At 45.0% G+C, this 25,787-nt stretch overlaps 1 protein-coding gene across 3 annotated transcripts; it reads left to right on the top strand.

Annotated features, from left to right (window-relative positions):
• On the top strand, positions 1 to 25,787 carry tmem131 (transmembrane protein 131). 3 transcript variants are annotated; one of them, XM_052072987.1, is made up of 41 exons: positions 1 to 358; positions 2,747 to 2,808; positions 3,045 to 3,082; positions 7,356 to 7,424; positions 9,552 to 9,672; positions 10,105 to 10,221; positions 10,301 to 10,423; positions 10,511 to 10,591; positions 11,722 to 11,869; positions 11,944 to 12,000; positions 12,098 to 12,159; positions 12,242 to 12,350; positions 12,828 to 12,936; positions 13,010 to 13,163; positions 14,098 to 14,268; positions 14,519 to 14,629; positions 14,805 to 14,939; positions 15,862 to 15,966; positions 16,052 to 16,138; positions 16,258 to 16,410; positions 16,690 to 16,765; positions 16,851 to 16,965; positions 17,082 to 17,220; positions 17,319 to 17,428; positions 18,016 to 18,088; positions 18,154 to 18,305; positions 18,391 to 18,533; positions 18,650 to 18,836; positions 18,898 to 19,083; positions 19,207 to 19,362; positions 20,208 to 20,641; positions 20,742 to 20,926; positions 21,137 to 21,264; positions 23,101 to 23,219; positions 23,304 to 23,453; positions 23,603 to 23,753; positions 23,831 to 23,946; positions 24,245 to 24,326; positions 24,404 to 24,507; positions 24,872 to 25,023; positions 25,104 to 25,787. In XM_052072987.1, exons 1-41 carry the CDS (start codon positions 226 to 228, stop codon positions 25,359 to 25,361), a joined length of 5,361 nt encoding a protein of 1,786 aa, XP_051928947.1. In that variant the 5' UTR covers positions 1 to 225; the 3' UTR covers positions 25,362 to 25,787. The 3 variants fall into 3 exon arrangements, with proteins under 3 accessions (XP_051928947.1, XP_051928946.1, XP_051928948.1); XM_052072986.1 differs by having other exon boundaries at positions 11,719 to 11,869; XM_052072988.1 differs by lacking the exon at positions 10,511 to 10,591 and having other exon boundaries at positions 11,719 to 11,869.

The following is a 25,787-nucleotide window of genomic DNA, read 5'->3' as shown; positions in this document are numbered from 1 at the left end:
TCACCCGTGAAAAAGAAGAAGAAAGCCCTGTAGCCAGAGAGGAGAGGCTAATGTACGTTACACTACACTACATTTGGGACTTACCAGCACATACCGCGACGACGGCAATGATTGACCGAGTCCGAGGAGCTTTTCCCGGTCATGTCCTCACTTTCGCACAGGTGTCCCACTTGAAGTAACAACAAAAGAGAAAAGAGCGCAGAGCTGTGTCGGAGACTGGGGGGCATGGCGGTGGGCCAGGAGGAACGATACCGCTGGACCTCTCGCCATTTTTCGAACACGAGAAAGCTGCCGTGTGTGGGACTCTTGAGGATATTATTTATTGCCTTTATCCACACGACGCGGGCGAATAAACAAGGTTTGTATGACGGAGGTGGAGAAGAAAGGGAAACGGTTCGCGAGGCTCAAGTGAGCTAGCGTAACTTCCGTGTACATGTTTAAAACCCATTTGTTATTATGAATGTGAGTTCTTCAATCAAGTCTGACATTCTGTTTACCAACACCCTCGCTTTGGATGCTGGTTCGCGTTACGCCACATAGCGGGTTGTTGTTGAAAAGCTGGGCTCGTTAGCCTCGCGACGCTACCTGGGTAAATTATGTGTCCCGGGATAAAGTTTGTAAACGTGGCCCGACTTGGCTACTCAGGTGGGGAAGGGAAGGGCATAAATGACAGTCGTGGCGTCATTTCTGCTCCCGGCTCGGGTGTCCAGACGCCTGGCCGGTCATAGTGATCCATGGCCTGTGGACAGCTGCCCTCCTGTCACGACCAACTCCGCGCAACTTTCCCTGCAACATTTAACCTGCATCTCTCTTTGATGCAGGGTTTAATCGTTGAACAATCATAAAGTGAAGTCTCTTGAAAATGCTGATTTTGGAGTGTGTGATATGGCTGAAATTTATATTTCTGTTTTGCCAGATATCTTGAGAACGATCTGACAATATTATGGGTTCAAGAATATCTGGATGTGTTATTTTTTTAAAGGAAACAATATATCACTCCAAAAGGATGTGGAAAGTGTATGTGTGTGCATGGATATCGATTTTTACAAAGACAAGCTAACTCTTAAGATTTAAAATACAATAGAGGCATATTTTTGGCTGAAATGTTGGTCCAATTCCAAATTGCTGTGTCCGAGCTTGCAAAAGTACCGTAAGTCTTGCTGACACCACAAGCTCCCAAGTTTTTAGATTTTAAATGCATTTTCCCCCCTGAAAAATAGTGGTCCACTTCTGAATTGCAGAACTTTAGTTCTTCAACACTGTCTTATTTGTTCAAATGTGGAAGTTGCCTTTGCTAACATTGAGATGTGTGTGGCTTCAGACTATTCATTTCTATGATTTATTTGGGGGTTTAATTCCCAATCGTACAACTTCTATGTATTTAAACTTGAAAATAGGACCCCAAAAATGGCAGATTTTTTTTTTTTGGTAATTCCTATATTGGACCAAAAATTAAGTCATTCGTTACTTATATATATTTTTAACCAAACAGGCAGTTAATTGGTGATCATAATTTTATTTTGCCAAATAATGGCATTGGAATCGGTCGGGTCCTACTTGAAACACGTAATGGTTTGACAGATTTATGACCAAAATAACCGCCCACTACAACATTTATGAACAAAATAACAAACTTAATAACCCACTCTGACATTTGTGGCTCTTCCACCGTGACTGAAATTATTATTTTTTTGGTCTTGCGCAATGGCAAACTGACAATAAGCAAACGTTAGCCAAAATGTGCTGAAACGCTGACTGCATCACGAACTCAAGCAAGCGTGGATTGTCCGCTTCTCAAATACTAACGGAGCTGTGATATGTTTGCACAGTGGGATTATTTTCGACTCTGCTAAGACGCTTTGACAGCGCTGCCGCGTTCATGAGTTGGTTTAAAGTATCCCTTGTGTTAGCGTTTGCCTCCCATTGATAACAACCACGCTTTGCTTTTGCTGGACCACGACACCGATGCGCGGCCAGATTTTGACGGTGTCGGGTGATATAGGCGAAAAGCCTCGTAAAGCCGCAGCGCTATTGCGTTTATCTGCGTTTCGGATTAACGCCAGAGTCGAGCGTTGGTGCTGTCTGTCAAAGTAATTGTGCAGAACGCTTAAATACCAGAGTGGGTTTTTTTTTAAATTTCAACTCCCGCTGGATGAATTTATCATCGGCAACGTCAATATCAAAACGGCAAAGGATATCTTATCTTGTCAAGTCAAACACCTGATGCGCCTTATGCGGGATGGTCGTTGCCTTATGTCTTGCAGGGCTGGGATTGCTAACGCTAAAACCAACGCAAATGACAACCGCAATGTTCTAAGTAATGTGCTTGAGCTTTGATCTGCGCTTAAGATAAGAAAACATTTATTTGTCCCACACTGGGGACATTTGCAATCTACAGCCAGGATTGCTGCTGATTCTTTATGTATTCAGAGCTTGTGCTGCGTCGTTCTCGCCCGAAAAAAAAAAACGCACGCAAAGAGCAAAACGGAAATTACAACCGATTAAAAACTCTTAAATGTGTTGAATGGCCGCATGTTTTTGGCGGGAGCATTCAGCTTGGAAGTACAGTATTTGTGACTGCGAAGTTTACAAGTTGTCCCTGCTGCTTTCTGTGTGGACAATAAATATAAAGGAGACAGCACATGATTGTGTATAAGTTATGTTCTCTTGTAGGACGCACATTTTGTCTTTTTCTTCTATGATGCTGAGTTCCTTTTTTTATTTTTTATTTGTAAATCTTTCACAGCATTCATTCAGTGTGACACAGTTCTCGAGGTTCTACATTTTGGTGATGGAGGCGCTTTACCGGTAAGCTGTTTTATAATGCTCATCTCTGCACTAAAGATGAACTTTTTTGAGGTCCCCTTGGCAGCGTGTGGCCACCTGTAACTTAAGTGTTTGAAATTCACTGTCATTTTTTTTTCTTCCCATACAATGACTCATCGATGACTATGTCAGCAATTACAACCTCTTTGTACAAAATCTAGGCGTGTTCTTTTGATCGCCTTGTACTGACTGTAGCCATGTCATCTTTTTTTTTGCAGGCTGACTCCGACATCAATGTTAATTTATATCAACAAAGGTATGTATGTTTGCTCCCAACGGTGACTCCACCTATCTAAGATGTACAGTACCTAGTGCTGTGGACTTTTGCATTGCATGCCTTTCTGTTTTGCATGGAATTATCCCCACCCTGCATGTTATGTTTTTAAATGCTCGCGATCGCTTTGGCTGCCATCTTGTAGTTATTCATCCAAGCACTGATCATCAATTTTTAGAATAGACCCGTGATAATTTATGTTGTCCTTGAGGCTAACTAGTACCCTCTGGCAACATACTGTATATATATATTTTTTAAAGTGTAAATTAGTGGTGATGTTGCCTCCCTCCTCTCTCTCTCTCGATGTCCTCTGCTCAGCTGAGAAGGGGCGGAAAAGAAAGCCACTGGTCTCTCTTTGTTCTGAAATTTCTCATTGAGCGAGCTCTGCAAGCAGCCAATCATATTGTGCCATCTTTATTGAAAACCACGGTAAAGTGTCAAACCGGTAATGCGTAGCAGAGTATGGAAACATTTCAACTTAAATTGCATTTGTGATTGATTCACTTGTTTAAAAAAAAACATGCAGGAAGTTGCATTAGAACCGTGTTATATCCCCCCCGGTGACGCAGTGAATTTTACATCCGTTTAATGTCGTTTCTGACAACCTCGGTAAATTGACGGATTTCACGTGCTGTCAAAAGCCAGGGACTGCTCTGCGCTATTTTCCGCACCAAAATATCTGCGCATGTATTATCAGACCCCCGAATGGCTACAGTGAACTTTCCTTTTGGACCCCAATGAAGTGGGTCACTCATAGATTTATTTTTTTTTATAACCCTAGGTGACAAATGTTTTAGCCCTGCCCTCTCTTGAGTTGTAATTTTCCAGTCAAATTTAAGCGGTGTGCCACCAGCTGATCAAATGCAGTCCCCGTCAAAGAATAAATAGTTGACACTTTTTTTTAAAAAAGAATATTGATAGAGGACTTTGTATTGGAGTGTCCATTTTGACGGCCCAGTGTGTGTTTGGCCTCGGGGAGGCAAGCAAGGAGCCTTGACTGTAAGGTACATTATGATCCGGCAGGGGTTATCTCACGACCCCCCCCCCCTTTCTCTATGAGACAGAGAGAAAAGAAGATATTTTCATTTTCTTTTTTTTTTCTCCCTGAAGCGAAAGAAAACCGCCCTCACAGTGAGGTGGTTGTTAATCATTATCTCCCGCTCTGCAGGGCGTGCCCTGGGGTAGGAAGACTGTTGTCAGTGTGGGCCTCATGTCTGTTCCCAGCTTAACTCCCAAAAACTTGCCACATATTTGCACAAAATATGGTTTGAAGGACACCCTGATTATTACTATTATTTTTTTCCTTTTCTTCTTCGAGTCACATCCAGAACTCTGGTGTTTGACCTTGAAGGCTCCGCCGGTTGGTCTTTGTGTTTTTATGGCTGTCATTGAGAGGCGGTTTGCAAAAAACGAGCTTATAGAGTGAAAGGGAAATGAGCAGTTATGTATATTTCTCCCAAGACTGTCACATGACACGTGTAAAAATCGAAGCGAGCTTACGTTAGCAAATGTATTCTCGACAATTCTTTTTGCTGTTATTTCTGTTGCGGTCCAAAACATTCACCCAGTTCACGACACTTTAGCAAAAATAGAACAGTGCTTTTGAAGAATCCTCGTGCAGTGTAGTCCCGGCAATCATATAATTTGATGTGCGTTGGTGTCCGTGCCAGCATGCGGCGTGATCTATAAAATCCTTGTCCGAGTTGGATCGCTGAAGTGCCTCTTTGACTGCCCGATCTGTCTTTTATACCTTTCACTGCAACAATGACACTCCCGTTTAAAAAAAACAACAATAAGATAATGTATGAAGGGACTCTGTTCCTGATTTTTACAGACTTCAACTGCTCCCAGTCATTTCAATTGTGACTGAGGACATATTGAAACGTTTCTACACAAAGACCCGAAACAATGCCTTTCACACAATATCCGAGAAAGTGCGCAACTGACGCGCTTACCTTGATGAAAGCGGAGAGTGGATCTTGGCGACGATCGCCCCGTTTATTGACCTAACGTGTATTTTCGGTGACGGACGTTCCACATCTGCGACCATGTGACACCGTTGATCTGTGACTCATATTTCAAGTCCCAGCAAGACATGTGGCCAACAGGACCATGGCATTGTTCTTTTGTTTTTAATTTCCCTCACGATGACTTTTTCCCCTTTTGCAAGGTTGGAATGGTTGTTTGGGGTTCAATTTTTTTTTAATGCAATTTGTATTGCTTATCGAGTCTGCAGTTCAGTTAAAAGTGACGGAATGATCAGAGTACATCTGTAGCTGACAGTTCTGTGTCGTTTTTGTTTTCTTCCTGTCAGCTTACCTGGTAACTCCATTCTAGCCAACAGTCAAATCTATTGTCGGAAGACTTGGGGAACACATGAGGCCCTTTCAAACACAGAACCAAACAAAAGCGGTTGAGCTGGCCTGTATTCTGCTTGCACACAAGCCAACAAAGTGGGACATTCCACCGGCGACAATGCAACTTGACGCAGTGAGATTTAGAGGCGCGGTGGCCAGCGATGGTTGAGTTCAACTTCACACACTTCCGTCCCGTCTTTCCACTATTCCCCAAATGTCTGTGTCCGCCATTCAGCACCTTCTTTTCACACAGAGGCAAAAAGTTGCTCAAAAACATGCGGCGGAGACGACCGTATTAAAAAAAAATTCAAGCTCGTTTGAGCTCCTATTTGTCTGTTGCGCTTCCATCATGATTGGCAGCGCGACTTGACAGTCGTGGAGTCCCGGCTCGAAAATCCCACAAGCAGAATTTGTTTAATTATAATCACTGCAATGTGTTAAATAATCATGTATGATTGTTTGGGCTGAGCAGCTCAAGGAAGGTCAACTCATTGGCTCCCCTGAGATGCATTCTAGTAGCCCCGCCCCCTCACCACCACCACGACTGCTGACCCTCCTCAGATCCTTGGCTTCTCCAGTTACTCTCTAGCATTCAGCACATCATTTCCAAAGCTCCGAGCTCAACGCTGCTCAATGGAATTCACACCCACGGCACGTTTTGATTCTTCGGAATCCGAATTGGGGGGGGCGGGATTGGCCGCAGATCACACACACGATCCTTTGCTCCCGGTCTTCTGACACGGCCGATTTCGGTGTGCATAAGTGCGCACGTGCCTCTGTAGAGAGAAATCGAAGATCACGACGCGGCGGCCTGGTGTCTGTTTTGAGTGTCAATGAGTGTCTCGGCTTGATTGTCTGTCAGGCAGGGTGAAGCTGTTGAATTTGTAGTAGAATGGGGAATTCCGGAGAGATTTGGCACTGTGGGTGTGGTTACAAGAAAGAGGCGTTGCCAGTTTGTGTGATTAGGCCGCCTAATTGGTCGAAGCTAATTTTCCTTGCTCGGCTTTTATGTACGAGTGAAAATGTCATGACCTCGGACAAGCTACGGAACAAATTTGCTGGTACTTTCGGGGCATCTGCCCGGAAACCTCGGAGGCAGGTCGGAATCACGCTGCCAATTTTCAGAGCTGGCGCGGGTGGCGGGATTGTCTCCTGGCGGAAACCTTGCCGGCGTCTGCCAAAATCAAAGGTGCTTCAAAGAAAAATTGTATTGGCATCTTTCAGAAACTTCACGCCTTTTGTGAAATTGGGGTGGTGGGTTGCGCGTGGTGGAATCTCAGTCTGGAACATAGAATGGCAAATGAAACTGTCTCAAGTTGTCTTCCCATCTGCGGTATTACACCCCGCCGTAACTCAAAACTTGTGTTTAGCATGACGATTCCTCTTTTTTGATTAGCTAAACTGGCTATACAGTTCGGGTCACAGTGCCAGCGGGTGAGCAAGTATACGTCATAAAATGGAAAAAAATATATACACGCACAAAGCCAACAAGGTCAACACATTTTTTTGTGATGAAGTGCGTGCCACACCTCTGCCATGCATCTCCATTGATCTCACATTGGCCCCTATTACATCTGTCTGCGCAGGCCCTGCTCTGTCGCTAAGATCCAACTGTCGCCGAACAGGCTCGGCAGGTTCATGCCTTCCATCCGTGCTTGATAACAAGTGCGCTTCATCCCCCGATAGGCGAAGGAGGTGTTCACGCGAGTCTCATGGCTGCAAATAGTGCGTGCCCGCCACGCTGCTGCGCTCGTGGACGTTGCAAACGGAAGCGTTCCCAAATTAACCATTTCAGAGCCTTGTGCGTGTTTTCGGATGGGTTTTGCAATGAACTCCGACTTGAATGCTGTTCTCCCTTATCTTTTGCTGCTCCTGTCACATGTCTCTTTCACCCGCAGCACGGCCCCGCAAGGTGGGAGCTGCCGACCCATACGCTTCGAACCTCCAATGTTGGACTTTCACAAACAGTGAGTTTCCGACTCTTTGTCGCGTTCGCACACTCGTCACGCCTCATCAGCAATAATTACTAGAAAGCCCTGGAATGCGCTCCACTCGACTGCATAGTTTGCCTCGTTTCAACTTGGCTCAACTTTTTGGCAACGCATTCCGCTGTTGACAGCAGGCACACGCCCATGCCACATGTCACATTTAAATCGATCCATGTCAGACATTGTACTTCAGAGGACTCATCGCTCGAATCAAATGTCAAGTGGGCCAGACCGGTCAAATCAGAGCATAATTAACGTGCAACATAAAGTTCGGGTTTTCCCTTTTTTTTTTCAATATAAAGTACATGAAGATAATATTTCCAATCAAGTCATTCATTTGACTTATGAATATGTCAGAATTATTTTCACTCCATGGATGAACTTCAAACATCTGTTATGAATTTTATGGAATTGCATGAGCAATCGGAATCCACGAAACCAAATTCTTTTGTCGTGACGATGTTGACAAACATGGAATTGTGTCATGAAATTGCCCGTTTCGAAGCTAGTACCACCACAAGGATTCATTTTCGCAGCACTGGTGCAGCGGGATGAACCAAACGGCGTGCAGTCACAGCGACTGCTAAAAGCACCCTGCCTTCGCTTGTAGTTGACGCTAAGGTTATGATTGGCGAGTCAAGATCGATGAATAGGTCTTCTGCCCTAACCATGCGTTTGACATGAGAGCGTGGTATATAAAAGATTGTGCCTGAATGTGTCAAAAAAAAGAGGGTGGAAGCGGATGTGATCACGCCTCTCCACTGTTATGAATCAAAATGGCTACTTTTGGGTGGTTCTAACGACTTCGACCACTAGGGGCACTGCACTGTAATACGATACCTCCGCCACTAGGGGCATTGCACTTCACTTTAATACAATCACTGGGGGCAAAATAATAGATGTTGTCATTGATATCTCAGCCACCCTCGAATAGACTGGCCCCACTCCTCGACTCGCTCATCCAGTCTTAAGATACATTCATGGCCTCGACAGTCAGAAATTGTCATACGCTTCACCCCCAATCCGCGGAAGATAAATGCAGGTAGCGGGAAATGCTTTCCAACAAAGTATTATGGCAAACCTGCACCTGTGCTACGTGGATTGTTGGAAGGGTTTTCCAAGTTTGTGAGACCGTGCGTGAGTTGGCAGATGGGAACGGCAGGAAAGAGGAAGAAGAGCTTGTCGTCGATTGATCGACCGGCGCTTGTGAATGGGCAGTTGTCGCGCGCCGGGTAAGGGTTTCCCGCCCGTCACAAGCTACGCTCACCCCGGCTTACCACGACAACAACAAACATGGCACTTATCAGCCCTAACCTTGAGAAAGCCCCCTTATCGCTCTGACCAAATCACGGCGGCCATTGGATTTTTCCGTTGACGAAATCGACTTCATAGAAGTTGAACTCCACGAAAAAGGTTCAAAAGTTTGCGGCGACATTGTTGAACAGCTCCCACACGTGACTCCCCCCCCCCCCCCTGAGTGCTAAATGTTAAAGTTGTTAAAACAAGTTATAACTGGCAATCTCTGCCTGCCTGGACGGGTTAGGTCAGTCGAATAGTCAAGTCAAGTCAAGTCAACAGTATTTATAGAGCACTTTCAAACAACAGCGATCAAATGTTCGCTCATTGTTGGAGTCCATTCAGTATTCTTTTACAGCTGCAAAATAAGCTCACCTCACATAAACTGGAACAACACACCGAACCTGTTTCTCAACAGTCGAGTCTTATTCTGTTCGGGACGCACTTGAATAAATAATTACCGCTTGTCAGAGCAACACAATGAACAGATTGCTGACTGCCAATGAACGAGGAAAAAGCCTCCAGCTCCAAATTTGTTTGTGTGCGCGGTGAAAGTGTCAAACGAAAGATGCACGTCTTGTGTTCTGTGATTGTTATTGTTTTAAGAACAATTTTTCAATAACTGTTTTAATTGCTTGTAATTTAAGGCTGTAATTTACTTTTTTTCTTTGCTTTTATATTTTAATTTATATTTTATTTTGTTTTTGTTTAAAAATAAGATTGGATGAACAGGGGATTTTTTTTTCATTGCGGATGGAAAGAAGATATGCACATCTTGTTATCTAATCTTTGTTTTTCTTCCATTGACAGGCCTGTGGGGATGCCAAAAATGGAGAAAGTTTATTTACATAATCCTAGCTCAGAAGAAATTAGTTTGATATCAATATCAGCGACGACGGCGCATTTTCACGCCTCCTTTTTCCAGAACAGGGTGAGTGCATACATATTACTTGTGTTTTGCCTCATTGTGGCTGATAGCATCTTCAAACAATGTAGCGTCTGAGCCCTTCCTGTTCGTGTAGGAGTCCCAAGTGATTCAGGTATTTGACCTTGGGAGGTAATAGCAGAGGTAGAGACAGGACAGAGCCCATTTGTATCTCCGTACAGCTGGGACGGAAGTGTGAAGTTCAATTCCCAACACGGCCGCCCCATTTTTCCTGCCAAGTATTTCATATTCTATAATATCCCACCTTCACTGGGTTCCACGTCAAAGAAACCAGCGGATGAATGCGTCTTTTCTGCTGCGGCTCGGATGAAGCCATTTTTTGACATCTTTGTAAAATATTGAAATGTATGTTCTCTCCTGATTATGTCACATTTTTTTACATGACGTCTAGCATGTGTGTCTTTTCTGTGTCCACAGATAATCCCGCCAGGAGGGAACACATCGTTTGATGTCGTGTTCCTCGCGCGAGTCGTCGGGAATGTAGAAAACACATTATTTATTAATACGTCACATCACGGAGTGTTTACATACCAGGTAAGGAGTACACGAAAAGTTCCGCGTATTTTGTTGTTGTTTTTGCTGACTTTCTTCCCCGCCCAACCCATCTCTGAAGGTTTTTGGGGTGGGGATCCCAAACCCTTACAGGCTCCGTCCCTTCGTCGGGGCTCGAGTCCCAGTAAACAGCAGCTTCTCGCCGCTAATAAACATCCATAACCCCTACAGTGAGCCACTTCAGGTAACGTCGCACTTCCCTCAAACTGTTCATGAGATATTAAGAACATTGTTATTAAAATGCCTTTGTGTTTGTGTTGGTTGGCTGGAGGTGGTTGAGATATATTCCAGTGGAGGGGATCTACATCTAGAGCTTCCCACGGGGCAGCAGGGAGGCACTGGGAAATTATGGGTGCGTGATTTGCATGTTTTGTACTAGAGATTTTCACATTTTTATTCTTGTTGCGATGCCTAACAAGGTAAAACAACATGTTTGTACAAAGCTCGAGGTTTCTATCAAGCATTTGTATGCTGAAATCAGCATCAATAAGATGTATTATTATTATTATTATCATAAAAAAGGGCAACGTCGCAACCCGAGTCAGTAAAAGCCACGCCAAGTTATTCGATTAAATGGCTCGTTGCTCATCTTCAAAACAAAGCGGCTGGGGGAGGTGTGTGTTTTGTCACGGAAGTTCTTGTTTGGTGGACGCCAGTGGCAAAACGGGGTTGTGGTCTTCAAGCTGAACGCAGTTACTTTCACAATTGCAACCTTCCATTATGAACGATCGGAAACTACGGTATAGCATTTCATTAGGAATGTACTGGATATAGTCGACAACATCCCCTGGTCGAGATCCCAACACCCCCCCACCCCCCCACGCACACGCGCACACACACACAAACACATCCTGGCAAGGAAAGCCCAAGAAAATCAATTTAGAGGGAAAGTGGAAGAAACCTTGAAAAGGCATGACAGATGGAGGAATTTTCCTTCCAGCAGGACAAGGCTGCACTGGATGCCAAGTGGGCAACATTAATCACATGATGCTGAACAATGTTAGTTTCAACAGCACGAGAGTCTTTTTAATTAAATAAAGCACCGCATTTAGAAAACCTTTCTGCAAAACAATTCTCCTCAGGACGTGTCGTTTTTGGTCGATGCAGTGTCCTCATTGCCGCCAAGACTCCTTTCTGACCAGGGGGTGAAGCTGCAGTAAAACAGGCCAAAATCCAGAGTATATATTGGTGATGCCAAGTCACTTGAAAATGACAGATTTTCAGCCAGCCTAGCCTCCAGGTCATGAGCAGAGAAACGTTTTATGCAAAGTGACATTCAGCTCGTAACACATGCATTTGTATTGTTAGTCGATTGTTAAATTCCAAACATCTTGGATAATTACAATTAGTCCGTTTTACCCCCGTAACTTGATTTTGAGGCCAATCACCACAACCCGCTGAGATGTTAAGCTTTGTGTGTAAATGCGTTTTATAAATCCAAGAGCCGCATTGTGACCGCGCTGTGGTTTTATCCCCAAGGAGATTGCGCCCTTCGAGACGAAGGGCGTGATGAGAGCCAGCTTTTCGTCCAGAGACGAGGATAACCACACGGCTTTCATCCGAATCAAAACCAACGCACCCAACGAAGACAAGTTTATCATCCTGCCCGTTGAAGTGGAGGTTACATCAGGTGTGCTGTCTTATTTTTATCTTTTTTTTTCTGCGTGCCTCCATGTCTCATGTTTTTTAACCCTTTCTGTGCAGCACCTGGTATTTACTCTTCCACAGAAATGCTCCACTTCGGCACATTACGCTCTCAAGGTACGTATTATGAACATCGGATACACTGTATTTGTTTCCCCATGCATTCAAGCCCCCCCCCCCCCCCCTTATTTTTTGTTTGTAATTATTTTTTCAGATCGGCCAAAACAGATGGCTTTGTATCTTTTAAATTCTGGAACAAAAGACGTTCCCATTACAGTAGGTTGTTTTTTGATCTGCTTTTAAAACACATGGATATGTTATTTTGCTTGACCGGCTTGTCCTTTTCTCTTTAACGCAGAGCATCCGTGCGACGCCGCCCAATGACGCCATCACGATAGACTTTAAAGCCATCACGCTCAGAGTGGGAGATAGCAAATACACCAAAGTAGCTACTATTAGCTTTGATGGTAAGTCTATTATCATATTCATATTCAGGCATCCATCTCACTTCTCATGCGCCCTTCTTTGAAAACGTCAGTACAAAATGTTTTTTCAACAGTCCGGAACGTAACTTGAGTGATGCTTTCAAAGTTGTTGCCATGATAACATTTTGAGCAATTGCTGGATATTTTTTTACTGAAACATTTCAACGAATCGGAAAAGGGGTGTTCCCTGACCAGAAGACAAAATGAAGAGATCAAGGAGAATGTTGAGAAATAATCCTTGTACCGTTTTACTGTAATTTGAAGGTCTTTTTTGGGGGGGGGGCAAATTGTTTTTGGGTGATGTGACAGAAAAATATTCCCCAAAAAGTGTATTTTTCTAAAAAAAAAAAAAAAACCCGTAACCTTTATCCTCATGGAGATGGAGTTTTGATTTTGTTTTGCAACTGACTGATGACTTGCACAACTTCCTATTACGTGTGTTCTCATTTCTCACTGCAGCCTCCAAGGCCAGAAGACCATATCAGTTCTTTGGTAAAATCACAGTGAAAGCGAAGGAAAAGACTTACTCCAAGCTCGAAATCCCCTACCAGGCAGACGTTTTAGAAGGGTAAATCAAACTTGCCTGTCAAAAAATGGATATGCTGTGCGGCCGTAAAGTTACTTTGTGTCCCCTTGTCCAGTTACCTGGGCTTTGACCACACAGCGACGTTGTTCCACATTCGTGACAGCCCAGTGGACCCGGTTGACCGGCCCATATTCCTCACAAATTCCTTCAGCTTTGCCATACGGATACACAACGTGTCGCTGCCCGAAGAGGCCAAAACCATGTTCAGCGTGAGTCCCCAACAACTCTCAACCCACCTCCAGTGATCATTTCTCAAGAATAGTGATAATCTTCCTGGGTCAATTTGACCCACAGCAAGAGGAATGATCTAAAAGTCTCAAATGGGGAAACGATCTCAGTGAATGTGAACATTTATAAACATGCAATGATTTGTAAATCATTTTCAACAGATATTAAATTGAACACGCTACAAAGAAGACTTTAGCAATTAATCATTGCTGTATTTTCCGCACTATAAGGCGCACCTAAAAGCATCTCTTTTCAACGGTGTGGCTTATAATCTGATGCGCCTTATATGTGGATCGTTATTCAGATTTCTTGGACGTAGTATTTTAAATTTCTGTAATGCGCTTTGTAACGGCTGCAGCGGTTGTGAAAGAGCTGTAATGTATTTTATTAACTTTGGTGTAGCTCCATCTAGTGAATGCATAATGCAACTCCAGCCACGATTGTAGCTTTGATTATATGCGCCTTATACTGCAATGCGCCCTATATACAGTATGAAAACCGTTTTAAAATGGGCCAATTATTGAAGGTGCGCCTTATGGTGCGGAAAATACGGTAAATTTGAATTTTACGGCTGCATCACGTTTCCCCCAAAAAGCCTGAGAAAGTTGCTCATCAAACATCTGTTTAGATAATCCCACAGGTGAACGGGCTCGCTGGGAACAAATCGGTGGCCTGATTGCGTATAAAAGGAGCTTCTCTGAATAGCTCAGATATTCACGGGCAAAAGATGGGGCGAGAATATGACCAACTGCGTGAGAAAATAGTCAAAACAGTTTAAGGACAGTGTTCCTCAAAGTACACCTGCAAGGAATTTGATTTCATCATCAAGGACCCGAGAATCTGAAGTCAATTAACAGGAGGGGTTGTAAATGCTTCATAAGAAACAATTCACAACTTCCATTTTCTGTTTAATAGGTACAAAACTTTACCTCGCCGGTGCTGGTCCCCGCACACGAGTCGCGCTACATCTTCTCGCTACTCTTCCAACCGGTTCGGCCGTCCATCCATATCGACAGCAACATCCTGCTCATCACCAACGCGTCGAAGTTTCACCTGCCTATCAGGGCCTACACAGGCTTCCTGGAGGTACACGTCGAACACCACTCACCCTTTTACTTGCACCCTCCCTTGGAAAAAATATTTTACTTTGGGATGCACGATAACTGCTGAGATGGCAATCACACTTTTATTGAATTTTATTCTGTAGTATTGAGGGACTACTGAAATTGGAAAGTGAAAAGTGGCCAACGCAGTGCCCTTTATTGACCCCAAATTCACTCAACTGATCAAACAAGAGTGACGTGCTTTTTCTCATGCCCCCCTCTGTCCGCTACAGCCTCATGTGCTGCAACCCAGCTTGAAGAAGAACATACTAGACTTTGGCATCCGCAGCGCCACAGACACCAGCAGCATCATATTTGTGGTGGTCAACAGCAACCCCATAGAGGTAAACGCTATCGCCTATTTCCGTTGAGCGCGTGTCGGTTTCAATAGCCATCTTAACGTGTGCTTCTGTGCCGGATGTATTCATGTCTAAATTGACCACGAGTTACTCAACCACAAACAGTCACATATTCACACAAGGAAAAGTGTGACAAAGTGTGACTTTTTAACTCCCGCAGTTGGAGATAAGGTCCTGGCAGGTGACGGGTGACAGCCTCTCAATGGAGCTGCTCAAGGCTGAGAAAGGAAACGCTACAATGGCATCCAGTCGCCTGCGGGACCTGCAGAATGTTTCTGCGTCTCATCACAAAACGGTAAGAGTTCCAAAGACAATGTCCTGTTAGGGTAGCACTGTGCTAAAATATAATATAAATAATATATAGTACCCCGATATGATGTGGTCAAAAACCGTAAGCTCCCCTGTCTTTTCAGTAGTGGTACTTTTAAGAGTGGCTGTGTGCAGTTCAAAAGGTAGGAAAATAATAAATCTGAGTATAAAAGTGCTGCCTTTCACACACTGCATTTAATGATAATTTTTATAAGTCTGAATCCGCTTTCATATTTAGAAATGCTACAAATCTCAGCTGTTGCCTCAATCATTGTATTTGTATTTAATAGCTGACTGTCATTTGTCATCCTCCATGACCTTCTATTATATTACTTTGTATTTCTAATGTGAAGAATTGGAAGTGCCATGATTTACTGTCTCCATAATTTCGCTTTTTCTGATTTGTTTTTTGCCATTTGTACGGTTTTAGTTTCGGTATTAAGGTACTTTATGTAGGTGTGGAATCTACATCAAGATTTTTGTGCTATGAGGATACGAGGCGTTGCTGTTAATTGGCTCTTTAGTCTTTTAATCGTAAGAAAACAACACACTGAATTGTGACGAAAGGTGTGTCTACTCGACAGTTGCTATGAAAATAAATATGCTGGATACGAGTTCTTTGTTTAATGAATTGCTTGATGGTTCACTATTATGTTCTAAAGTCATACCGGTTTCACACACACACACACCCAAAGTGAATATTTGAGCCTGATTTAACCAGTGCGGTGGAATAAACCGTACTGCGACTTGGCGGCTTTACAGAGTCAAGATTTTTACACATTTTCAATTTCATATTTTTGTCTGAAAGTACCTCATCATAAGCTGACTCTATTTTAATTGCTCTGTATAATTTCCTTTTAATGTAATTCATATTTGCCTGTTAATATCTCACTATTTTGGTTCTTAAGGTTTTTATAGGGTCGGGCTTTTACGCCGCCTTCCGCGTGACACTGGTGGCCAATGCACTGGAGGGCACATATGACGGAGCTGTGCACATCACCACAGACTACGAGGTAAGGAACAACCCCCGCCCCTTTCTTGTCTGCTATGGCACCTCAACTCATCCGCTCACTCTTGATTGGCATTTTTCCCCCTTAGATATTAACCATCCCGGTGAAAGCTCTTATCGCGGTGGGCGCATTAACCAGCTCCCCCAAACACCTCATCCTGCCTCATTCATTTCCAGTAAGTAAGACGGCTTTTACATTAGCACTTGTTGGTTGTATTTAATGCAAAACCACTGTGTTCAAAATTATTAAGCATATGCACAATGGTTCTCAATGTGTTTTGTTGGCCTGTTGTAGGGAAAAGTTGTGCACCAAATTTTCAGCGTCCGCAGCTCGTTCTCGCAAAAAGTGAGGCTCGAGCAGATTCGCTCGCTGACTGAAGATATCCGCTTTTACTACAAGCGCTTGCGCAACAACAAGGATGAGCTCGAGCCCAAGCGCAAATCCAAGGTAGGCCTTACCCATTGAATCGTTGTATTTCATTTTTAACATTCTGCCAATAAATTGCCCTTTTTTTGGGGGCGGGACTACATGGAGTGAATGCACCCAAATTTACCCCAATCAGAATTTCATATCCAGACACAGTTGATGCTAAAAAAAATTACCTTTGCCAAAATGTCATAGTTTTTTGGATTCGCCTTAAAAAAGTGACACAAAGCCCCGTTCTTGCTACTTGCAGCTTAAAACACGTATTGTCCCACCTAACGTATCTCTCATGCCACTTCACAGGTTGCAAATATTTATTTTGACGCCAGTTTGCAGTGTGGAGATCACTGCTATGTGGGGCTGCCTTTCCTGTTTAAATGTAGGTGTTGTGACATCAACCCGAGTGCTCGCAACAGCAATCTGGGGGGGGGAAATAAACAAATAATTAAATCCTTGATTGGCAGCGGAGTCGAAGCCTCATGGGATGGTGCTGCAGGAGGACATTTGGGATTCCGATGTGGATCTCCACCAGAAACTTCTCAGGCGATGGAATGAGTTGAAAGTGCTCTCCGGCCACATGTGAGTGATTTTTTTTTTTTTCCCTTTCAAATTAGTGGCTCGGCGGGTGGACAGAACTATTTACAGAACACCACATGCTTTTTTTTTTCCCTCTCTCTTCTCTCCCCCTACTGAAGAGTCGAAGCCATGTTTGAAGTCAACACGGATCTCCAGAAAAATGTCCAGGCCAAAATTACAGCCGAGCTGATCTGGCCCTCGCTGATCAACTCCACGCGGCACGTAACGTTTCCGCTGACCAACACAAACAGCTCAGCTGTAAGTGTCCGACAATGCGCCTTTTGTGCACCCGCAAACGCCCGCAGGAATGTCTTGAGGTGTTGTTAAACTCTCTTCCACTCTCCGCGCCTCCTCAGGAAAGAGAGATAACGCTGCAAAATCCAGCCGACGTTCCCGTGTACGTCCAAGTGCTCCCGCTGGCGCTACTGCCCAACCCATCGATCTTCTCAGAAAAGTTGTTAGACAGGTGGGAAGTCACTCGCAATTTTCCGGCATCTCAATTTGTCAACATGCATCGTTTGCAGATGTGTTGAGCCTGTTTTATTGGCCCAAACTGTTATTGGTCTGCCTTCGATACGATAGCGCTGCCTTCACTGGGCCTCCTAGGCTGATTTTACACTGCAGGTTCACGTACCCAATTGTAATTTAATGCCTACAGGATCCCCCCGTCATCCAAAATGTGCTATATAAATTGAGAGGGGGCGAGGGTTGTCACTAGTGGGAATGCGGCCAGCCTAAATATAATACCATGTACTATTCATAGTTCCAAACTTGATGAGGCTGTATGACTAAATAGCTCACTGTATGAACTGATTCATCACCACCACCTCTTAAACACTTTTACATGACTTATAAAAGCCGACTCTTGTCTGTATTTGTCCTCGCTGCTGTTTTGTATGAATGGCACAGGAACAAAGTTAACTCTGAAAATGTCTGGAATCCCTCATTCTGCTCAGGAATAAAATTCGCCGACCTTTTCTTATCGGGTCTTGTTCCGATAGATGTGTTCGATGCAGTTTGATTTTTGTCAGACTCCTCCTCTCTATTTGTCAGATGGCAACCCGAAAATCTTTCCAGCATCAACATTGACCCACACACGATGGAGTTCCAAGTGCAAAGAAACCAGGTGAGTGGTTGTGGAGATCCCGGGGACCCCATTTGTCTCAACTGACATATTTGTCTGCTCGCCAGTCGACTGCGGCGAAGAGCGGCATCGGTTTTGCGGAGGGATCAAGCCGGCCCTTTGTGTACAACCTGGTCCTGATGCCCAGGGAGGTGAAGTCCTTCAACGTAAGATTCACGCCCGTCCGCAACCACAGCGTCTCCTCGCTGCTCATAGTCAGGTGAAGTCCTCAACTTGCAAACACAATTCTCTCTCTACCTTGAGTGTGTTGCTCTCTCTTTAAAGTCTCCGGTCTGGCTTTTCAGGAATAATCTGACTGTGATAGACACCATCGTCCTGCACGGCCACGGCACCACCGAAAGCCTCAAAGTCGCTGGGAAATCTCCGGGACATGGCAGCTCGCTGAGGTTCAAGATGACGGAAGCGCTGCTGAGAGAATGCACAGACAGTGAGTACCTGCACCGAGGCCACAAGACGTTCGTGCTGAAATTTTACCGAGAACTCCCAACTAAGAGTCAATGGTGCTCAACGCAAACCAGCTAAGTTAACGCCAATTGATTTCAGAAAAAAGAATCAAGGATCCAACTTACACGCTGAAGAGAACATTCCGCATCGAGAACACGGGCCTGCTCCCCATCACCATCCGCTCGGTGGAGATCAACGGACAAGCGTGCGAAGGATTCGGATTCAAGGTTCTGAACTGTCAAGAGTTTTTACTTCAACCCAACACGTCCGAAGACCTCGTCATACTGTGAGTGACGTACGACTGACAAGTTCCAAAATATCCTCTCTAAAATTACCTATCCTCGCAGATTCACGCCGGACTTCACCACATCGCGAGTGATACGCGAGCTCAAGTTGGTGACGTACGGAGGCTCGGAGTTCCTCTTCGTGATGAACGCCTCGCTGCCCTATCACATGCTGGCGGCGTGCGCCGAGACCCTGCCCCGGCCCACCTGGGAGATGGAGCTCTGTATCATTGTGGCCGTTGTCATGAGGTGAGATCAGGAAGTGTGTGTGTATGTGTGTGTGTGTGTGTGTGTATATATTTATAGAAGCTCGGGTAAGCTGGGTGAAGACTGACGATTCAAACGCCCTCATACTTCCTATTTGCCTTTCAGTTCCATGTTTCTCTTGGTGATCGGCACGGCCTACCTGGAAGCGCAGAGCATCTGGGAGCCTTACAAGAGGCGCGTGTCTGTCGAGACCAACTGCACCTTGGAGACGGGAAGGCCATTTAATCTCAGGGAGATAGTACAACTGCACAGCGAGTCAAAGTGAGTGAATGAAGACAACATAAAACGGGCCGTGTACTTACGAATAGTGTTGGCTTGAGCCAGTGAGCATCACCACAGACGGTACGTCTCAATTTCAGATACAGACACCCGTAGTATCCAGCTTGCTACCGCAGCTCATCTATTTTATGAGCACCGCTAGCATTAGCTTTATCGAGCTAGCGTAAGAGAAGCGCACATCTGTTTTGCTTCTACCATTAACAGGGTGCCCACGGGTCCTTAAAGCTCATAAAAATCCATAAAAATAAGAAATTATGTTAATTGTCCTTAATTTTCAGGGAAAGCTTCTTAAATCTATAAAAATCCTTAAAATTTTATTTTTATTCGAAGATAAATTGAAATTTTATATTTTTTATATTTACAATTTTTCTTAGTGTACTTTATTTGAGAATGAATTCAAGTTTTAAAAAAAATTTCCTACCTGTGGTACAGCTAGGAAAAATGTAAATGTGAGATAGTTTTTGAAATAAGCTGATTGCCCCTAAAAATAAAGATGTGCCCTTCCTTTGGCAGCAATGGCTTGAACACCAGCTCAGTGATATGTGGCTTTCTGTTCAGCCCGCATATTGTTGAGCAGGCATTAAATCCACCGTGAATCCCCTGCTGAATGGAGAAAACATCCTTAAAAATGGCTAAATTAGCCCTCAAAAGTCCTTAAAAGGTCCATAAATAAAAAGCAAGTGGAAGAGTGGGTACCCTGAAATGTTACATTCAGGCGCAACATGGCCGTGGTGGTCGAGAGCCGTAGACTCTCAGCCCGAAGGGTGTGGGGTTTGATGACGAGCTACGGTTTTTAGCTGTAACGTATGACCACTTTTATGTTCCAGTGACTCATCTCAGACCTCGAGGGGCTTGTACGGTGCAACCAACGGAGCGACGCGGGGAGGCCGACATGGCAACAGCCGGACCCTGTCTGACTCTGATGTCCAAGACAAGCGCTCCAGGATGAGCCTGAGCCGCTCGTCTATGCCTTTGCAAGCCGCTTCCTCCTCCAATCTGCCCAGAGGGGGAAGCTACACCTCCGGCCAGGAAGTCGCCACCCCGCCCCCTAACTGCCAGATGACCAACCGCAAAGCTCGCAGCGCCAAACCGGACCTTCAGGGTCCAAGTTTAGCCACGTCGTCGTCGCCGCCGCAAAGAGGGGGCGCCTCCGACACGGAATACGCTAACCTGGTCAACGCCATGGATACCGACCGCCAACGTCCAGAGTCACTCGTACAAACGTTAGACGACCAAAGTTCACAGTTACTTCACAACAAAGGTGCTTCATTTTGCAGATTGGACTATCACCAGTCCCCATATGTACCGATGCAATTAAAAAAAAAAATCATATTGCAAACCGTGCGCTTTTGTTTTCCTAGCGTTGGAATCCAAAGGGAAACTGCGGGGCAAAACAAAAGTGCAGCGGAAAAAGGAAGAGAAGGTGAAGAAATCCATAGTCAAGACGCCGGGCGATGAGTTAAAAGACAACTTGGCCGATAACGACGACACCTCCTCCACCACCACGGAGACCTCAAATCCGGACATGGAGGCCAGCATCAAAGAGGTACCGGGACAGACCCCCTGCCCCCTCCAAAAAAACGTTTCTCATTTTCACAACATATTTTGGCCACGGTCTTTCGCTGCTATCTGCACCCTGAAAGGGTACGAAAAGGACAGTTTGCATGGGCAAACTATTCCTTTTTTTTCAACCAAAATGCAGCTATTTGGGTGTTTTCTTTAAAAATATATATAATTTGGGTTGCTTTCCTGCTAGGAACCCCTGAAAAAGAAAGGAAGCGCAGGAATTCCGGCAAAAGAAGAAACAAATTCAAATTTCCTTATCAAACAGAAACCCAAGAAACAAGGAGCCGCAAAAAAGGAGGTCCAAGCTGAAAAAGCCAGGTCTGTATCAAAATATCTGCCCGCATGTTTGATTGCTGTGATCATTGCAGATGTTATTTTATATACAGTGCCCTCCATAATTATTGGCACCCCTGGTTGAGATGTGTTTTTTAGCTTCCAATTATTTTATTTTTTTTCTAAATAATATGGGACCTTAATGGAAAAAAAGAGAAAAATCCAACCTTCAATACAAGTGCATTTATTCAGTGGGGAAAAAATCCCACATAAAGAAATAATTATTTGACATCAAATCACCTGTTCCACAATTATTGGCACCCTTAACAATTCCCAGGAAATAAATATAATTGAAGCATTTCTGTCATTTCTACAGTAGTTTACAAAGTTTACCAGAGTATGTAGGAACATTTAATTAGTAATTCATCACTTCCTGTCTCCCTGGGGTATAAATATGACGTGACACCGAGGCCATTTCTCTTATCCACTCTTAAACATGGGAAAGACAAAGGAACACAGCATACAAGTGAGGCAGATGTGCGTCGACCTTCACAGGTCAGGCAGAGGCTACAAGAAGATTGCCACTCAACTGCAGCTGCCCATATCCACTGTGAGAGGAATAATTAAGAAGTTCAAAACAACTGGAACAGTGGTAAACAAGCCTGGACGAGGAGCCAAGTTTATTTTGCCACCACGCACAGTGAGGAGGATGGTAAGAGAAATCAAAAGATCTCCAAAGCTCACTGTTACAGAATTACAACAAATGGTAGCATCCTGGGGTCACAAAGTCTCCAAATCAACCATCAGGCGCTGTCTACACGCCAACAAGCTGTTTGGGAGGCATGCACGGAGAAAACCTTTCCTCACTCACAATCATAAACGCAAGCGTCTGGAGTTCGCCAAGCGGTATTGGGGCTTCAACTGGGACCGTGTGCTTTGGTCAGATGAGACCAAGATTGAGCTTTTTGGCAACAAACACTCTAAGTGGGTCTGGCGTACCACGAAAGATGCGCATGCTGAAAAGCACCTCATACCCACTGTGAAGTATGGGGGTGGGTCAGTGATGCTGTGGGGCTGTTTCGCTTCCAAAGGCCCTGGGAACCTTGTTAGGGTGCATGGCATCATGAATGCTTTGAAATACCAGGACATTTTAAATCAAAATCTGTTGCCCTCTGCCCGAAAGCTGAAGCTGGGTCGTCACTGGGTCTTTCAGCAAGACAATGACCCTAAACATATGGCCAAATCTACACAGAAATGGTTCACCAGACACAAAATCAAGCTCCTCCCATGGCCATCTCAGTCCCCTGACCTCAACCCCATTGAGAACCTGTGGGGTGAGCTGAAGAGGAGAGTACAGAGGAGAGGACCCAGGTCTCTGGATGATTTAGAGAGATTCTGCAAAGAGGAATGGCTGAAGATCCCTCTTTCTGTCTTTTCCCATCTTGTGAAACATTATAGGAGAAGATTAGGTGCTGTTTTGTTGGCAAAAGGGGGTTGTACAAAATATTAACACCAGGGGTGCTAATAATTGTGACACACATTATTTGATGTCAAATAATTATTTCTTTATGTGGGATTTTTTCCCCACTGAATAAATGCACTTGTATTGAAGGTTGGATTTTTCTCTTTTTTTCCATTAAGGTCCCATATTATTTAGAAAAAAAATAAAATAATTGGAAGCTAAAAAACACATCTCAACCAGGGGTGCCAATACTTATGGAGGGCACTGTATGTACACACACACACAGTCAAGCCTCGAGGTATGACTGGATCAGTTTCAAGTCAGTGGTAGCCATTCACTGTTCTGCCATCTTGAATTTACCCTGATGCCATTTGTTTGAAAGTATGTCAAGTTGCATGGGTATGGGCTTGTATTGTCAGTTCCCTGGAGTTGCCGTACGTGACGCCGCTGGAAAACAAACAGCGCAAGGGATTCACGTCCAAATCACACCAACCACTCACCAGCGCTCCCAAGACGAGACCAGTGCAGAATCCCAAATGTGAGTCTAACCCCCTGCACACTCTTGCGTGTGACCTTGTCATGTTGTCACATTTGACCAGTTTGCCTCACCGTCTTCCCACAGTGGAAGCAAAGCTGGAAGAAGGTCGCTCCTCTCTGTTGGCCAAACTGCTGTCAGGTTCCGTGCAGGAGCTCGGACACAGCAGCAGCTCGGAAGGCGAGAAGGAGTTTGCCTCCCCCGAGTGGGACATCCCCGTCTGCAAAAACAGCGTTCGTAAGTACACATTCGCTTCAGTTTTGGTTTCGAAATAAATGGTTGAGATTCCCACGCAGGGTTCTTTTGCATTAAATTGGATTGCCCTCCAAAATGGCGAATTGAACCGAGCTGCATAAATGCGGTTCTATGTCTCGTTGAATGCGCAGAAGCAGACAGTCTCCAGCAGATCTCCATCCAGACATTAAACGCAGACCCCTTCCTCAAGCGATCCTCCACGCCGGGGGCTTGCTCTCCACCGCCCACCTCCCCCAGCCTGCTGTCTCGCGGCACCTACAGCAGTGTCCTCAACAGCAACAGGTGAGCATCGGGCACGCACGCACTCATAACAATGCGGCACTCTGCGCGGCGTGATTCAAACTCCGCTTTTGTTACAGCGACGTGAACCACAATAAAGCTCCAGGAAGCAAAGCTTGCTGCCCCGCGCCACTTCCCGGCAAAAACGGAAACCCCACCTTTGCCGCTGTTGCCGCTGGTTATGACAAGAGTCCAGGCGAGAATTTGTGATGGGGGGTTGTGTGCCACAGGAACGTTCAGGTTTTCAACTGAACGCCACGTGGAGAAAAGTAGAAGGTTGCAAGGGCCACTTGGACGCTGCAACTTTGATTTGAACAATTGTATACTGGGCCATCCCTGTATACAATTGTTCAAATCAATTGGACCAAGCAAATCACACTCATCAAATTTTACTCAGAGATAGATAGCATTACGTCCCGACATATATTTTTGATGCTGAAAAAACAGAATGAAAACTACACAAACGTAGGTCTCAAGTTATTTGTCGCCACCAGGTGGTTCTGGATCGGGCAGGGTCGAAGGCCAATCAAGGAGTCTGGCGCATACGATGTCGGTCGAGAGTGACAGCTCCGACAGGTACTGACAACAAAGAACAAGCATTCATGTGACACACAAATCCCAACATTTATGTGTTTTGTTTGGTTGTGTTGCAGCTCAGGGTTATGGAGTCCCATCGACACAATTAGCGGTTCAAATTTTAACTCCACCAACTCCTTCTCCGCTTTTGGGCCCAATAACTCCTTCAACCTGACAGGAGGTAAAAGACTCACATAGGTTGACACTATACAGGGCTGTGTGTGTTCTAGAATACTTTTATTGTCGTATTTCAGATTTAGATTATTTTTGACTATTTTTCACTTATTTTGGTAAATTTGTGATTTGGGAGACTTTTCACATTCCTACCACAAAGAGCTAATCTTGTGTAACAACTTTGTCAGTTAAAGATATTTATGTTTGAAGAGATAAAACTCCGGCCTTCCTGTGTGGGTTTTCTCCGGGTACTGTGTGGTTTCCTCCCACATTCCCAAAACATGCACGGCAGGCTGATTGAACACTCAAAATTGTCCTTAGGTGTGAGTGCGAGCGTGTTTTTGAATTTTAATGAAAGCTTTGTTCATTAGTTTTCAGCGGAATGAGCCTCCAGAAGCCATCGGAGCCTCAGTTGAGCTGGCCCGACTTCACCACGGTGCCGTCGTCCATCTGGGACATGCCCAGTGCGGACCCCCTCTACTCCTGGCCCGCCAGCTCCAGCTCGCCCACTGCACCCACCTCAGTAAGACGGTTCCTGTCCACCCCCCCAGTTGCCTCACGGTAAGTTAAATGTGTTTTGTTTTGGTGGGGGTTTTGTCACAGTCACTCCTGGGAAGCAGCCACAACCCATGGTCCGCCAGCGCCGCCTTCGGCAACTCCATTTGGTCGGCGAGCACAGAATCGTCGCTGCACCCCTACTCGCCGGCTGTCAATTCTCCCACGCTGACGGACCCCCTGGAATCTTCCCCGTCGCCCTCGGCCGACATGAGCCGCACGTACAACCCGTGGAGCATGTGGCGGCCCACGCTCGGTCGGCGGAGCTCGGAGCCCTGGCCCAGTCCCTCAGAGGACGCCAATTAAAACGGCACTTAAGGCGGCGACCTGATATATTTTTCTCAAGCGTAACGGGAACGATTTCGAACACTCGCCATTCTGTTAGTTTTTCCCGACGCATTTTATTCACGGGGGGCCGATACTTTTATTTGTTTTAACAGAGGTGCACCCCCTCTAAAATGAGACGTTACGGCTGGAAGTTTGGTTCGCCGTGCAGAATCTCGGTTCAGTATTAAAAAGTTCAACGTTTTTCAAGAGTTTTATTGCAATCAGTTTCATGGACTTTCAGCCAAGCGCACAGCAGCTCAGATTGGACAGCGACCTTGGCTCTGATTGGACGTTTCATGAAAAGGCTCCCCGTTTTAAAAGTCCAACAATTACTTGAGTTTGAGGTTTGAATTACACCAGGCCTTCATTTGTCAGAAAATTACAATAAAGAATTTCAGCACAGCA

Source organism: Hippocampus zosterae, chromosome 8 (assembly GCF_025434085.1).
Source record: "Hippocampus zosterae strain Florida chromosome 8, ASM2543408v3, whole genome shotgun sequence".
NCBI classification, from domain to species: Eukaryota; Metazoa; Chordata; class Actinopteri; order Syngnathiformes; family Syngnathidae; genus Hippocampus; species Hippocampus zosterae.
This window is presented reverse-complemented; position numbering and strand designations above follow the sequence as displayed.